This window comes from Medicago sativa, chromosome 3 (assembly GCF_051527215.1).
Source record: "Medicago sativa cultivar Bolivia chromosome 3, Bolivia_mono, whole genome shotgun sequence".
NCBI classification, from domain to species: Eukaryota; Viridiplantae; Streptophyta; class Magnoliopsida; order Fabales; family Fabaceae; genus Medicago; species Medicago sativa.
Window position 1 is genome coordinate 77,088,893 of NC_140751.1, and position 15,922 is coordinate 77,104,814.

Consider the following 15,922-nt stretch of genomic DNA (forward strand, 5'->3'; position numbering starts at 1 on the left):
TAAATTTTTTCTGATTTTTAAATTTATTTTCAGATTTTTCGGAATTTTTTTATAATTTTCAGATTTTTTCAGAAATTTTTTATGATTTTGAAATTTATTTTTAGATTTTTCGAATTTTTTTTATAATTTTCAGATTTTTTACGTAAATTTTTTATGATTTTTAAATTTATTTTCAGATTTTTTAAATTTAAATAAATAATTTTTTTAATTTACGAAAATTAATTTCTGAAAAAATAAAAAATAAATATTTTAATTTTGAATTTGTTTTTATAATTTTCAAACAAAAATTCTAATTTTTTTTAATTTGTAAAAAATTAATTTTTCTATTGATTTCCATTTTTTTCTATTTTAAATTTTTCGAATTTTTTTTTAGATTTTTTCTATTTTAATTTTTTTTTTATAATTTTCGGATTTTTTCAGATTTTTTTCGGATTTTAAATTAATTTTTCAGATTTTTACATTTTTTAATTAATTTATATGCCACGTCAGATGCCACGTGGCAATTATGCACAGTCAGCATGTGCCACGTCAGCATCGGAGTGCCACCATGCAGCTTCAGGGGGCGCAGGGACTTTTTTAAAAGACAGAAAATTTTGCAGGGACTGATTTCTAAATTTTTATTTTACAAGAACCAAAACTCAACCGGGTCATATTTGCAGGGACCAATGTAATATTTAAGCCTATTATCTCCGAATTGCCAATAAGAGCGTTATTAAGCCATGCTCAGGTGCGCACGTAATGACATGAAACATTTTTTAATACTAGGTTTGTAATTATATTATATATTAAATACCAACTGTTAACAACAAGCTCTCGTAGCTCAGTTGGTTAGAGCACCCGTTTAGTAAGCGGGAGGTCTTGAGTTCAACTCTCAACGAGAGCAACATTTTTTTTTTTTCAATTTTTTTTCATATTTTTCTATTTATTTTCAATTTCAAAACATAAAATGTTTTGCACAGACAATTCCACGTGCTAACTTGGATTATTGGGGAGACCCCAACGATGATTTTACGGAGGGAGGGAAACATGAACATTAACTTAACATCATCAAACGACAACTCAAACACTCTCTCTATCTACCATAATACTACATTTTACCTCAATCAATGTCCCCTCTATTCTATTCTATTTATGCTGCAGCTGCACCAATAATCACATTCTGAGAAGATAGGGTGTGGAAAAATGATGGAAAAGAATGATGGGTTTGTGAGAGCTGATCAAATTGATCTAAAGACCATAGATGAACAACTTGAGAAACACTTCAACAAGGTAAATGATGATTCTTCTCATGATCATTCAAACTCTATTGCTACTACTGGTGGTAATAACATGGAGCAAAGAGAAGAGTGGGAAATTGACCCCTCTAACCTCATCATCAAGAGTGTCTTAGCTCGTGGCACTTTTGGTACTGTTCACCGTGGTTTCTATGATGGCCAAGATGTTGCTGGTAACTTCCATAAGTTTCTTTTCAAAATTTCATTTTTTTATTTGTTTCATGTTTCTATTTTTTTACACTCACTCTTCAAACCGTCTAAACCGCCAAATTCGTCCCCTACTTTGTAAGACGCTCTACAATAGTTTCATGATATTATGAATATTTTAAAAAGTTTTATTACTCTGTCAAAATTTACTTGTATTAATCATTTTGAGAGTATACTAGGAATTGACGCTAAGTGGTTAAATAGTACAGAGACCAGATTGATAATAAGTTGTTAAAATACAGGACCTAATTGAGTAACCGGTTAAATGTAGGGATCAACTTAATGGTTTAATAGAGTCAGAGATCTTATATTCATAATTTGAGGACGTGTTTAAGAGTGTCCTACAAAGTCAAAGACTAAATTAGTGGTTAACTCGAACTAACCCGTTGATGTTATCTTGTTGGTTCACTTAAGAATCATTGAGTCAATCCATCTAATTATCATAATTCGTTGTTGATTTTATCCAAATAGTTACTTCAAATTTTTCTCAGTTCAATTCATTGAGAGAGCTGTGTATTTTTATTTTCTTTAAAAAGAATCGACTTTTACAATGATTTGATGATGGGCTGTTTTGGAAATTACTGTGCCCTCTGCTTCTCATTAGAAGATTGGAATGTTTTGGCATCTGAAAATGTGTTATCCAAGTTGGTGTTGTTTGCCCTGGTTGGGCTAATCAGCTTAATTAGACTCTTATAGCATAAGCATTTATTATGTAAGTGTTTTTGTATAAGTTATCCTAGAGAGATTATTGAAATTAGGTGAAAATAGCTTTTGGACACGTCACAACTTGTTTCCATAAGCTCTCTAAGAGAGGCTCCAAGTGTTTACGTTAGTAGATATGCTCAAATAAGTCAATTCAAATAGGCTCTTGTGTGGTTACTGAATACAAGTAGCATGTTATTGTTAGATTGGTTGTGGAAGGGGACAAAAATTTATATGGACAGAGAATCACAGACCAAGACCGATGAAAGAAACAATTTCGCTGATCGATTTTAATTTTGTGAGGATTCTATAAATCTACAATGCACTTTACTGTGCATATAATGTAACAATAACACTTAACTTTTTTGGGCTTATTTACTTAATGTCTAGTTAAAATGCTGGATTGGGGTGAAGAAGGTTACCGGACAGAAGCTGAAATTGCTGGACTCAGGTCTGCATTCACGCAAGAAGTCATTGTTTGGCATAAACTTAATCATCCTAATGTAACTAAGGTACATTTCCTTTCATTAGCTTCAACTCTCTTGTTTCTGTTGTCAATTGTTCTTGTAGATTACAATATTGCATATCAAAAGTGTGAGATCATACAAAACTTGCATTATCGAGTGATAGTTTTGTTTTCAGGAAACGGTTATTCACTAGTCGACTATGACAACTTGCTTTCAGTTTTAAGTAACACACTGAACACTTTTATCTACTTAATGCGAGACTCCTGTTGATTTCCTTTCTACGTGTTTAGTTTATAGGGGCAACAATGGGATCATCTGAATTACAGATACAAACTGACAGTGGTCTAATTAGCATGCCAAACAATGTCTGCTGTGTGGTTGTTGAGTATCTTCCTGGAGGTGCACTGAAATCATTCTTGATCAAAAATAGGAGGAGGAAGTTAGCATTTAAGGTTGTCATCCAGCTGGCACTTGATATGGCAAGAGGGTATTCGTATTTTTATTCTGATTTTTTTCCTCCATGTAATAGAGATTTAGTACTTGTCGAGAACAAAGACCGACTCGTAATATGTTTCGATTGCTCAAATAGAATTCACTTGGATATGCAGACTGAATTATCTTCACTCTCAGAAGATTGTCCATAGAGATGTAAAGACAGAGAACATGCTGTTGGATAAGTCTCGCACCGTTAAAATTGCTGATTTCGGGGTTGCACGTATTGAAGCGTCGAATCCTAATGACATGACCGGGGAGACTGGTACACTTGGCTACATGGCTCCTGAGGTTTGTGGCCAGTTTACCTTGAAACCTTTACCACAATATTTTGTACCAATATGAAAAGAAAAAGGTCACAAAAAAGCTTCCATTTGATCAAAAAGAAAGTCTAAGCAATTGACTTTTAACTTATTTGACAAATGGGTGAATGATGGTTTACAGGTTCTAAATGGCAACCCCTATAACAGGAAATGTGATGTATATAGTTTTGGCATATGCTTATGGGAAATATATTGTTGTGACATGCCCTATCCTGACCTAAGTTTCTCTGAGATTACTTCAGCCGTTGTTCGCCAGGTATATCTTCTTCCATAGATTAGTTTCAATTGTATCTAAAATGAATCCATATTGATATATTAGTTTGTATTGAATTTTTAGAATGTAAGACCAGAAATACCACGATGTTGTCCAAGTTCCGTGGCAAATGTAATGAAGAAATGCTGGGATGCGAATCCTGATAAGAGACCTGAAATGGATGAGGTAGTTGCCATGCTGGAGGCTATTGACACATCCAAAGGTGGAGGTATGATCCCTTTTGATCAGCAGCAAGGTTGTCTCTGCTTCGGTAAGCGCCGAGGGCCTTGATTCACAGTCAAATAAACCATTAAGGAATCAATATTTGTATCTTTGGTACAAAAACAAACAAGATGAGAGAACTATACAGTAGAGGGAAAATGTCAATTCTTATGTATATCCATTTTCTTAGTTACCTCTTGCTGGACTGGCCTTGTAACCTTGTAAGATCTTCATGATACTGCTGTAAACTTATTTGCTAGGTACTCTCTTACTTCTACTTTCTGTCTCAGTGTGTTGTTTGCTTCAAAACTTGCAGTTTTTTTTTTTTTCTTTTCAAAAGAAGGTGGTGGAGCAATGGTTTACTTTGAATGAGTATAGAGGATGCAATGAAAATAGGATAGAGTTTTTGCTTCTTAGCATTCTTTTTTGATTGCATATTAATCAAATAATATACGAAAAAGAAACAAGTACATGCAAAATTAGTATAATACAATTGCATTTTGCAAACAAACCTAGATTCACTGTGGTTGAATAACAGGATTTCTTCTTTTGAAGTTCTTCAAAGACAAAAAGTGAAACGTGGAAACCAATTGTGTTATGTTGAGTTCAGCAAATATAAATGGATATCAAGGATACAATAGTAATAAGTGTCTACTTTATTAGATGTGATAGCATCTACAATACTTAACAGCATCTTAGTTATTCAATTGTAGCTAAGTTTTGTGAATTCTGAATGTATTCCACATAGTGAAAATCATGACACCCAAAAAAAGCTAATACTGCAATGTAAAACAAAACATATATAGCCCCAGATTTGACATCAACATATGTTGTTTTTTTCTTCTTTTCATTAGTCAAGGTTTACTGTTAATAATATATAGTTTAGGTTTAAATGTTTTTGGTTCCTGAAAATACATCATTTTAGTTTTTAGTTTCTGCAAAAATAAAAATCCATACAAGTATGCCACACTTTTGCTTTTCGTTCTTGTTGTTTTGTTTTAATTCCAGCAAATTTATCCATATTAAAATTGATTATTTTAATAGGTAGAATATTTAATTTTAGTTGCTGATAAAATAAGAATTGAAATGAGTATTAGTATAACTGTATAAGGTTAGTGCCAAATGCTACTTATGATTAAGGCCATAAGGCTGTGTACCAAACCAAATTGTTATATACTACGTCCCACCATGTCACCCTGGCTCCCCTATGAACACATGTAATGTCCTAATTAAATTATACTAGCTTAGTTTTCTTTATGTATATTTTTTTGAGGAAATATTAGTTCTCTATATTTGTCCTTGCTATTATTGCTATTATTATATATTTTTCAGTTTTGTTTTGGACTTTAGTTGACTTGAACACTAGCTGAAATTGGATCTATAAACAGTTAGTGCTAATCAATTTCTCAACAGAAAAAGAAAACTATTATTTTAATTTTAGTGTGTAAATTGAAGACAAAATTAAATTAAATTTTATATATTCAAAATTATAGCAACAAAATAATATATCTGGTGTAACAACTCAATCATAAAAACAAGCTTTCAGCTTTCTGGGTCATTTTCTAATTAAAAATAATAATTAAACATAAATAAGTGACAATGAATGCAGCCAGGTAGCTTGCCGTAGCTACAATCTGTGATTGAGCCTCTATATTGTCCTTTTGTCATTGAGGAACAAACAAACAAATTGTATCATAATTAAACACATATATGTTTGAAGCAAACAAATTGTATCATAAAAACAAATTGCATGTTTGAAGCTTGACTTGGTTTTTTTTACCAGCTGATATAAAATTAGGCCAAGTTATGGTGATGGAGATTGTAATTTCTTTGATAATCTTATTTGTTGGGATTGCTATTTTGGTGTCTATTCATTTCTGCATAGTTGGAAGGGCTTTTAGAAGGGATAGTAATAATGAAGACATGCAAGTCCAGAGTAGCAGTACTAGGAGCACTGCAAAAGGAATGTTTGGTGGTGACAATATTGGTGACTTGAAGAACCTTCCTTGTTTTGATTATGTGGAACAACCAGAGAAAGGAAACAACAACCTTGTGGATTGTGCTGTTTGTTTGGAGAGTTTTAAGGTTGGTGATGCTTGTAGGTTGTTGCCTAATTGCAGCCACAGCTTTCATGTTCAGTGTATAGATTTGTGGATTCTCAAGACACCCTTTTGTCCAATTTGTAGAACATGGGTTCATTCACGTGTAATTATGAGGGAAGGAAGTGCTGATTCTGATATTGTACAAATTGAAATGCCATAAAGATCAAGGCAATTCAAAAAGTTCTATCATGTTGAATTGAAAAATTAGCTGGATTTGAGCTCCAGGTGTAATTTTTTGGGGTTTTTCTATTACCTTTGGTAAGATCAGTAAATATTTCTCTTTTTTTCTTTCCAAAGAGTCTAGCGGAGAAACACACATCACTAAATGCTGAGAAGTGGAAAATTGCGGGTTCAAACTCTCACCCCCAACATATCAAATGTTCGTGCAACATTTTACCATCTGAGTTATATTGACAGGATAATCAGAATATATTTCTATTACTTAAGTAATGATATCTTCACACATACACATATAAGTTTTGATTTTTTGAATTACAATACTAATTGCAGTGCTAGGATCAATTTAATTTCATGCCAATTGTAGAAAGGGTCAAACATCTTTGTGGTTGGTTTCTATGAAATGCTTATCCATTCAAATTGTTGGGTGTTGTGGACAGGTTTTCAGCTGAAACATTATGAACCACTACAAATATAGTAACTGTTTCGTTGTCTTTTCGTCCTAGTGAATGGACACAAGTGTACTATTTGCTTGTTTGTGGCTATGTGACTGTATCTTGTGCACTTTGTTGTGGTTTTTACTTGGCACGCATACATATCCTAATACTTCTCGATATCCCTTCTATTAGTTGATAGACCACCGTTGTATGTTTATCGTATGGGAATTGCTAGATACAACGAAAATAGATCTCACGAAAACTTTTCGACTGTGAAGTCGCTCCACACCTTTCCTTAATTACACCCCATTACTTCCGTTGATTTCCGGCCAGCATGAAATTTAATTGGCATAAACCTTTTCTTGATCTATTCTTGATAAAAAAAATAAAAAAAACTCTAGATAAATAGCAATGTTCTTGTCATATTTAACGGCATATATCAGGTGCTATTAGCAACTTTTTCATATATATGTATGGCATAATGATTCTCCCACGACCCCATGGTCGAGGAGAGTTATGTAAAAAAGAGAGGTATTTCGGACAGAAAAAAAAAACGTGAGTGAAAGCAAAATGAAATGGATTATGTGTAAGAATTGTCAATATAGTAGATAAGGTAAAACCTGAATGGTTGAACTGTGAAATTCAGAGGTTGAGAAAGAGGGCTGAGATTCAAATTTTAACTTCTAATAAAACATACCATGGAATTTTTTGACAAGAACATGCTAACAATAGTGATGTTTAAAGAAAATTGAGTCTGCTAATGCCTATAGGCAAGATAGATTACCATCTATATCTCAGGAAATTAAGATTATGCAAATAGGCAGATAGATTACTATCTACGTAACACGTGCATGTTCGCTCAAAAATTTCAACTAACACGTAACCATGACGTAGTCAAGAAGTTAAAACAATAAGCAGAGAAGTAACTAGCATGTAACCATGACATAGTCAAAACAATAGGCAGAGAAAGAGAAATGATCGACTTTCAATGAAATCTTATGATACGAGAGTGGCATTTGATCAAACGAACTCCTTAAGACTCTCTGATTAATAACAATCTGCTATTGACCATATTCTACTTATCAACTATAAGTGTGGTATGCAACCTCTCCGTTGAGGATAACACAAGCCTAATTTCGTTAAGAAACACAGAAATCCATTGACAGCTTCAGAGACTAGTGATATGATGAGAACAGTCTTTAAAGATCTGAAGGGTAACCAAAACACAGAAATTCATTGACAACTTAAAAAAAACTATCCTGACATCTAGCATCAATTGGAAATTGAGGAAAGTCACATCCAGTATGGAGATATTAGTTAGAAGTCTATAATATTAGGAGATTATTTCTCAAAATCTCACCTTCCTTTTTTCAAGCTGAAACCAATAAAGCTATAGAATATCAATGCCTATAGTTAAGACCTGAGTAAGCTTGGTGACATTTATCAACAAAGTAATGAAGAGCCTTCTCACGTGACTAGATAACAGTCAGAAGTTGCATGCTAATTTTCTACAGCTTAAAAAAAAGGTATGTTTTGGCTAGAGGTTAATAGCTCAACTCAAAGCTCCGACAGCTAAATATGAAAGCTTATAAAAAGATCTCAACTCAAAACTCCAAAGGTTAAAAGCTTAAGCATCAATAATATAACAATTATATGCCAACACACTCTTCATAGAAAAAGCAAATCCAACCCAATACCAAATATAAATGAAACAGAATAAAATTGAGATTGTGTGCCAAACATAAAGCTAGATGCCAACTAATCATATAGAATCACAGAACTCAGGTAAAAAACAAGTACTCAATAACTTCTACACGGCTGTTTTTAAGAATGAACACATGAACTATGTCCTTGTGTGCTGTTTTAGTAACATTTCCTTCATAACAAGGCATAGTTTAGTTTCTTTGTAGATAAGAAAACACACCGAGCTCAAAGTCTCAGATACCTAAGTTGTAACTCATTACACATGTCATATCAAACAAAAATAGCCAGCAGGTGGTTTAATTCTTATCAGTAGTCTTCTCCAACTCCCTTCTCAGCTGAACAGAGAAATCATCGCTAACATCATCATCATCCCAATCATCCTCCCATTGTTGAGTTACTTCTTTCCCTTCCTCCATGTCATCCCACTCTGCAAGTTGTAAAACAAAGAAGCGCAAAAAGAAATAGTTAGCAACATTAGATTGTGAGTGCAATGGCAGAAATCCAAAACCTCCTAATTTCAAGTCGTCAAGAAAAGTTGGATAGGCAGTGAAGCCAATTAACATACAAATGCCAATCAAACTAAATGAGATTCAAGCAATTAAATAAGTCCTATAATTTTCGCCCTAGAAGTGTTCATGCATAATGAGAAATAGGATTAACACCCATGAGAAGAGAGTAGTGGCATAAAATTACAGTTTGCATGCACTGTGAGACACACGCACAAAAAATTAGCAAACTTACATCTTCATTAACGCTGTGTACAACGTGAATCTAGCAAATCTAAATGCTGCATCATTTATATAATCAGGACAATAATGTATATAAAAGTTTAGACATTTGCAAGTATATATGATTTAATAGTAGATATGTATATTTAAATATCATATTATTTCATACACGAAATAAAGTGGTGAGGTGAAGTATCAAATAAGTTTCAAATTACATGATTGGGTTATGGTTGGACATACAGCTTAATTAATTAAGTGCTTATAGCACAAGCGCTTACCAAATAAGTGCTTATGTATAAGCAATTTTTATAACAAAGCATAAAATAAATTCAAACTATTTTCATATAAGTTATAAGTTGTTTCCATAAGTTCTCCCAAACAGTCTAACAAATGTTCATGTTACTCAAATCCAAACAGCACTTATATACTAGATAGGTTAAATTTTCATAACCTCCCGTAATTAATTGAATGCCAAACACACAAAGTCTAGCTCAAATGTGCAACAATACGCGATGAAATCCTAATTCGTTTCTTCCACGGAAGCAAACTAATGAATATAACTTATAAATCATTTGATGATAACATCACTGAAAATTTCTTAGGAGCACTTAACTAAATGTAAACCTAAAACAGAAGCAAAGATAATTGCATCAGGGAAGAAACGGGATTACTGATTCATACCTTCATTGATTTCAAACTCTTCGAACTCATCATCGTCTTCGAATAGATCGATCTTGACATCCTCGGTCACAGCCTTTGCTTCAGTCGCCATGGATAAATCTGAATCTGCAGTTAATTCGAACCCAACAGCGCATAAATTTCACAAATTCGGAAAAAGAAAAACCCTAATTTTGATAAAGGGGAATAGGGTTTAAATCAAATTAAACATTCAAAAACTTCGTAGAACAAATGATTGCAATGAAGGAGCAAAGTAATTACCCGGTATTGGTTGAATTGAATGAACGATAAACCTTGGAGTGGTTAGGTTTCGCTATCGATGAGATTAGAAGAATCTTGTGTGCTTGTAAAGGAAGTAAGAAAGGTTTCGTATTTGTACTCTGAAGAGCGTGAAAAACTTGGAACATTTAAACGTCGTCGTTTTTTGGCTTTCTTTTGCTGTTTTATTTTTAAACCTATGATTATTGTATTTTTTTGTAGTGGATGATCAAATAAAATACTTTTTTTTTACACAAGATCAAATAAAATACTTTTTAAGTAAGTAATTGGACTTTATATTGTTTAGTGAGTTCAACTTATGGGTGAAATAAGTTTTGGTTAGATTTTGCTTATCTTTTCATAGAACTTTAAATTATCAAAGTTTATTTTCTATAGAAATTGAAGGGTTAGTATATAAAAAAAAAAAAAAAGGAAATGCTAACCGGTGCCTCCGGGACACTGGTTAAGGATATGAAAAAGGAAATTATATAGTAGTTAATGCATTGAAATTGTATAATTAATTTATAATAAAGTCAAAAGCAGTTTCCTTTTATGGTAATAATTCCCTTTTACGTTATGCTTAACCAGTGCCCGTGGGCACCGATTAACAGGACCCAACAAAAAAATTAAGAAAAGATAAAGGGAAATTTATTGACAACTAAGGTTTTTTTTTTTAATGGGAAAAATTTATGGTGAGGAGATAATGTCCAAGTCCAAGACAGATTTTAAAATCGTTTACAAAACAATTTACATTTACCTAACTCTAAGAGCATTAACAAAGCTCAACTTTGAGTCCTATCAATTGTCTCTCTTTCTATCACTACACCAAATTCTTGAGTTTAATAATTAAAGATAAACTAACATAAAATAAAAAGAGAGAAAAAGAAAATAGAAACAAAATAGGCTTAAATGCACTTTTGGCCGCCTATGTTTGTCGTTGTAGCAATTTTGGTCCCCTAACAAAAAAAAAATGCAATTTTGACCCCCTATTTTTGCTATGTTTAGGGAAATATGCTCTTTTGGCCCCTTATCTTTGCAAAAAAGTTGCGATTATGACCCCTTTTTTGGGACACGTGGCGGCTTCCAAGCATAGTTGAGAAAATTAGGGGGTCAAAATTGCATTGTTTTTGTTAGGGGGCCAAAATTGCTACGGTGGCAAACATAGGGAGCCAAAAGTGCATTTAAGCCAACAAAATAACATAATTTATAGAACCACTTGTATTCATCGTATCTTAAGGTATTTCACAATCTCACTTATACATATTGTACTTTATGGTGTACCATTTTTCACTTAAATGCATCATACCTTAAAGTGTACTGCGTTTCTCTACTTCACGCTAGTGCATCATAAGATCATAGTATCAAATAATAAATAAGTCATACTTATTTATTTAACTCTCATTTATATGTTCTTATGTGCATGATCTTGTAGGTTCTTGTAACCTTGACAATAATATTAAATCATATATTTAACGCATACATATCAAGTGATATCTAGCAATACATCAATTCTATCTAAATGACGAGAATGCCATGAGGTTAGACCAAACCTTTATGTTATAAAGATCATGTGTGTAACTATCAATTTTCCCTATGCTTATATTGAACTTTATATATAGACCGTATCACCCTTGTTCAGTTCAATATTGGGTCCATTGTCATTGTTCCTACATATACGAGGAACAAATTTCATCTAAGTCACTCGGGTCCCTCAATATGATTTGGAAAGTGTTTATAAATTGAATTTATATTTATCTTGTTAATGACAACGTTTGATTGACAACAATGCACCCAACTTTATTTTTATGGATCACAGTGGTTTCAGATAGAAGGGTGTGATGCATCACTATTACTTTGAGAATATCTTAGGCACTTGCATATCACACTATCTAGTATCATCATGGTTCAGGTCGGCCTGATATAAATATTACTCATAATATTTATACTTATGTTAAGACTTGAATTCTCATATCCATAATTAGTGTAGTATTACCATCGGTCTATTAAATATACTCTATGCATTAACGTTATCCCGTTTTATAGTAAAACTTGACTGTGAATATTTTAACAGTAATGTCATTATCATTGACATTGTCTCATGATTAAGTCACACTTAATGATCCATTAATCAAACAAACTATTTTAGAGAATTTATCACTGTGAAACAAACAACATAAATAAACTTATTTTACTATAAATAAATAGTCATGATACACTTTTTAAGTTTAAACATAAAATTATTGACCTCAAAAGTATACATCAATCTTTTGCAAGGTCACGTTGTAAATTGGATGTTACTCCATAAACTATTGATTCACCACTTGCTGTTATGCTAGTATAAAATCATTTATAAATAGTTTTTTTTAACAAGCAGTCACAACGTTAAGAATTAGCGATCTACCAGCTGAGCTATACGACCTTGTTATGAGTTGGAAAATTCACCTTTGTGTTGAGGGACGCACCCAAAACATTGATTGTCACTCGAATCTTTCCCAATATGTCGTTACTAAGATCTAACAAGGACAAGTCAAACGGTGGTTTTACATCAACTGACACTGGTTAACCTACAAGTCGACGAAGCCAAAAATGAAAAATGGCAGTCATGCTATGCAAAACCATTAAACTTTTCATATTTTACAATCCTAAGGATAACATATTTTATTTTATGCACCAATATCACGTAATAGGGTACTCATACACTTTCTTAATTTTCATAAAAAAAATGATACGACAGTATGAAATTTATGAACAATTGAATAATGCTCGAACCTATTTTAAAGTACTCCCTCCGGTCATATTTATAAGCAAAAAACTATTTTTTAGGTTCATTGAATATCCGATGTATTTGGTATATAATATAGGCTAAATACATTAGTTATTTAATGAATCTAAAAAGTAGTGTTTTGCTTATAAATGTGACCAGAGGGAGTATTTGTGAAATATAGATTGTTAAAATACTACATAAAGTACAACTGAACATTAAACAGACACACTCAATCATTTTTGGATGGAATAAATGGGGTAAAAGGTCAAACAACAAAAACTAAAAACAAGAGAAACTAGTAAAACTCAAGCGCGTTTAATCGAAGTATCACCATTACTTACTTATATAAAAAATGTTTCCATTCTTGGAAGTTGAAATTTTTGAAATTTAGGCTCTATGGTTTAAGCTTTTGAATTTCTCCCTCCTCTAGTTTATTTTAGTTTTATGAGAAATTGAGTATTGAAAATTTTAAAAGAACAAAACATGTTTTAAATGTTTGAAATGTGCAACACCTCACAATCATCTCTAAGCACCATTAGAGTAGACAAGTGCCCAAAGCCCCATACTTGAAGGGACAATAATGTTTTTTTTTTTGCAATACATATAATATGTATAAATATTTAGAGGACAAACTTTTTTTAATATAATTTATATTGTTAAAGGTATCAATTTTTGTTTTGGTACTATGATGTTCATCTTTTAAGATAAAAGTGGTAAATGAATTTCAACTTTTAAGTTATAAACTTTTTTTTTTGTCAAAAAAAAGTGATAAATGTTTTAGCACTGTAATGAATTTTTGTTTTCGTACAATGATGTTCATCTTTTAAGCCCCAAAAATAGTGGAACATTACAAAAAAAAATAGTTATTTGATAGAATTTAACGATGTTAGAATATTAAAAAAAATATTAGATACATAAATTTAATGATGTTAGAATTTACAATCATTTTTATTTCTATCATATATAATATTAATTCTCATTTGATATTCATGACTCCAAAAATCATATTTAGTACATGAATAATGAAGGAGGATGAATTGTTTCACGATATATATTGGCGGCATCATGAATTTAGTTGGAGAATACCTTGGTTGTTGATATGCATGACTTCAATAGTCATATTTATTAATTCTCATTTGATATTCATGACTCCAAAAATCATATTTAATACATGAATAATGAAGGAGGATGAATTGTTTCACGATATATATTGGCGGCATCATGAATTTAGTTGGAGAATACCTTGGTTGTTGATATGCATGACTTCAATAGTCATATTTAAGCGAATAAGAGATAATGAATTGCGTATATAACTTATCTAATATTTAAATTTATTTATTTTATTTTAATTTATGATATTTTTTTTTTGAACAAATCAAAATGAGATTTCAATATAACTACGATGATACATCCTGCACAAGGTGTGCAAAGGAGTACCACCGCCAAAATTTACAAAGTCACAGTGTTGTTAGTGCCGACCCGCCAACAAAAAGCAGAAAACAAATTACAACAAAATTCCCATACATAAAAGCGGATGTCGCCACCAATCAGCATAGCTAAAACAAAAGGATGTCTGCTTTGCTTTAATCCAGAGAAACGAATTTAGTTTAACTTGTTCAATAAGAGTAACAGAAGTAGAGACCGTATTTTGGAATATACGGTTGTTCCTTTCCTTCCAAATTACCCAAATTGTAGCAAACCAAATTGTCCTCCAATATAAATGAGAAACTCGAGGCATACCCTCCATCACAGTAAACTGCAAAAAATGTTGTCGAAGATCAACAGGAGTAACGAAATAAATACCTAACCAGTTCCAAACTTTGGACCAAAGCTCATAGAAAGTATCGCATCAAAGAAACAAATGTGATGTTGTTTCGGAACTGTCACAACCAGCTGCTCCACACATGATATCATTAACGTTAAGAACACCACGTCGTGCTAAATTATCTTTCGTCGGCAGTCTGTTGGAAAAATTAGAACATAGAATTATCATTAACAAATAAATTAAAGAGAAATATTACACAAATAAATTGACTCATAATAATATAAAATTAGAGAACAAGAAACTTATCGATTATTGACTGAGGCGTGCTCAAAGCACTGGGCTTAAGAGTATTTCGCCACCTCGGATAGGTTATCCGATGCGATAGGTCTCATAGCTAATACTCCCCAGGATACAACAGTCACATCTTGCTAGCACCGCACATGAATTAGCAAGTCTCAGGAACTACTCTTGGATGCTCATGGGAACTTAGTATATATTTGTTATTTGTTATTAGAGACCAAAATTGAAAAGAAGAGAAGAAAGCAACTAATATGTTTGTTCTCACATGCACTCGTTCTCTCCCCTTTTCATTGTGCTGCAAACCCACTTATATATAACTAGTATAGTGACCCGTGCCAAGCACGGGGAAATAAAAAACTTTTTTGATCAAATGTATAGATTTTATATTATGTTATCTTAAAGTTATAAGTGTGGTTATAATTCAAATTTGATATGGAAAAAAATATCATCTTAATTTTGTTAATTTTGTATATATTTTGAAATATCTAAACATTGCACATAACGATTAAAGTATTTGGATTTATACTTATACTAATTATTTGTAGTATAAGATGTACTAATTGTTAAACTTAGCATATGTAATATTTTTGCAAAAATACACCAACGTACTGTATATTATTATTTGTTGACATAATGTATTTTATTAATCATAAAAACTAAAAAATTTGTATTTTTTTATATAATAGTTAGTGTCAGATGTATACACCTAGTCTGTGAATAAACCCGTTAAATTTTTTACGGGTGTGTATAAATATAGTTTGGGCTACAGAAACGCCGATTCTTATTTGTTTTTATTTTTTACAAAACCAATGGTCTAATGTAAATATTAGACATGGCAACGGGGCGGATCGGAGGCGGGTTTGAGTATCCCCGTCCCTGCCCCCGCCCCGTCCCCAAACCATATCGGGGGTAAAAATTGAACACCCAACCCCGCCCCCAATGGGGACGGGTCTCCCGGCCCCGCCCCCACTCCACCCGCGAAAACTTTATTTTTTATAAAATATTTAAAAAATGCATATTTTTTCATAGCAACAAAAACACAATAATTATATTAATAATTTTCTATCTA

At 32.2% G+C, this 15,922-nt stretch overlaps 3 protein-coding genes and 1 non-coding gene across 4 annotated transcripts; 3 read left to right on the top strand and 1 right to left on the bottom strand.

Moving 5' to 3' along the window:
* The first annotated feature begins 809 nt into the window (after positions 1-809).
* On the top strand, positions 810-883 carry TRNAT-AGU (transfer RNA threonine (anticodon AGU)). The gene has a single exon. It is a non-coding gene; the product is annotated as a tRNA-Thr (tRNA).
* Positions 884-1,156: 273 nt separating this feature from the next.
* LOC146940382 (serine/threonine-protein kinase 52-like) lies at positions 1,157-4,217 on the top strand. The gene is made up of 6 exons (XM_085754093.1): positions 1,157-1,447; positions 2,574-2,695; positions 2,941-3,137; positions 3,259-3,433; positions 3,587-3,721; positions 3,803-4,217. Exons 1-6 carry the CDS (start codon positions 1,183-1,185, stop codon positions 4,007-4,009), a joined length of 1,101 nt encoding a protein of 366 aa, XP_085610219.1. The 5' UTR covers positions 1,157-1,182; the 3' UTR covers positions 4,010-4,217.
* A 1,535-nt stretch (positions 4,218-5,752) lies between these two features.
* Positions 5,753-6,202, top strand: LOC146940383 (RING-H2 finger protein ATL39-like). The gene has a single exon (XM_085749874.1). It carries the CDS (start codon positions 5,753-5,755, stop codon positions 6,200-6,202), a length of 450 nt encoding a protein of 149 aa, XP_085606000.1.
* A 2,182-nt stretch (positions 6,203-8,384) lies between these two features.
* On the bottom strand, positions 8,385-10,112 carry LOC146940384 (protein DELETION OF SUV3 SUPPRESSOR 1(I)-like). Its single transcript, XM_085754094.1, has 3 exons — positions 10,028-10,112; positions 9,770-9,874; positions 8,385-8,787 (listed from the first exon to the last, which is right to left on the bottom strand). Exons 2-3 carry the CDS (start codon positions 9,858-9,860, stop codon positions 8,657-8,659), a joined length of 222 nt encoding a protein of 73 aa, XP_085610220.1. The 5' UTR covers positions 9,861-9,874; positions 10,028-10,112; the 3' UTR covers positions 8,385-8,656.
* Between the last annotated feature and the right edge of the window lie 5,810 nt (positions 10,113-15,922).

Bases quoted from the DNA above. Each gene is read 5' to 3' on its own strand.
- LOC146940382 (XM_085754093.1), top strand. From the start codon at position 1,183: ATGATGGAAAAGAATGATGGGTTTGTGAGAGCTGATCAAATTGATCTA. The intron at 3,138-3,258 runs GTATTCGTATTT...TTGGATATGCAG, and splicing joins GCACTTGATATGGCAAGAGG to ACTGAATTATCTTCACTCTC. The intron at 3,434-3,586 runs GTTTGTGGCCAG...GATGGTTTACAG, and splicing joins TTGGCTACATGGCTCCTGAG to GTTCTAAATGGCAACCCCTA.
- LOC146940383 (XM_085749874.1), top strand. From the start codon at position 5,753: ATGGAGATTGTAATTTCTTTGATAATCTTATTTGTTGGGATTGCTATT.
- LOC146940384 (XM_085754094.1), bottom strand. From the start codon at position 9,860: ATGGCGACTGAAGCAAAGGCTGTGACCGAGGATGTCAAGATCGATCTA. The intron at 8,788-9,769 runs GTATGAATCAGT...TACAACTTGCAG, and splicing joins AGAGTTTGAAATCAATGAAG to AGTGGGATGACATGGAGGAA.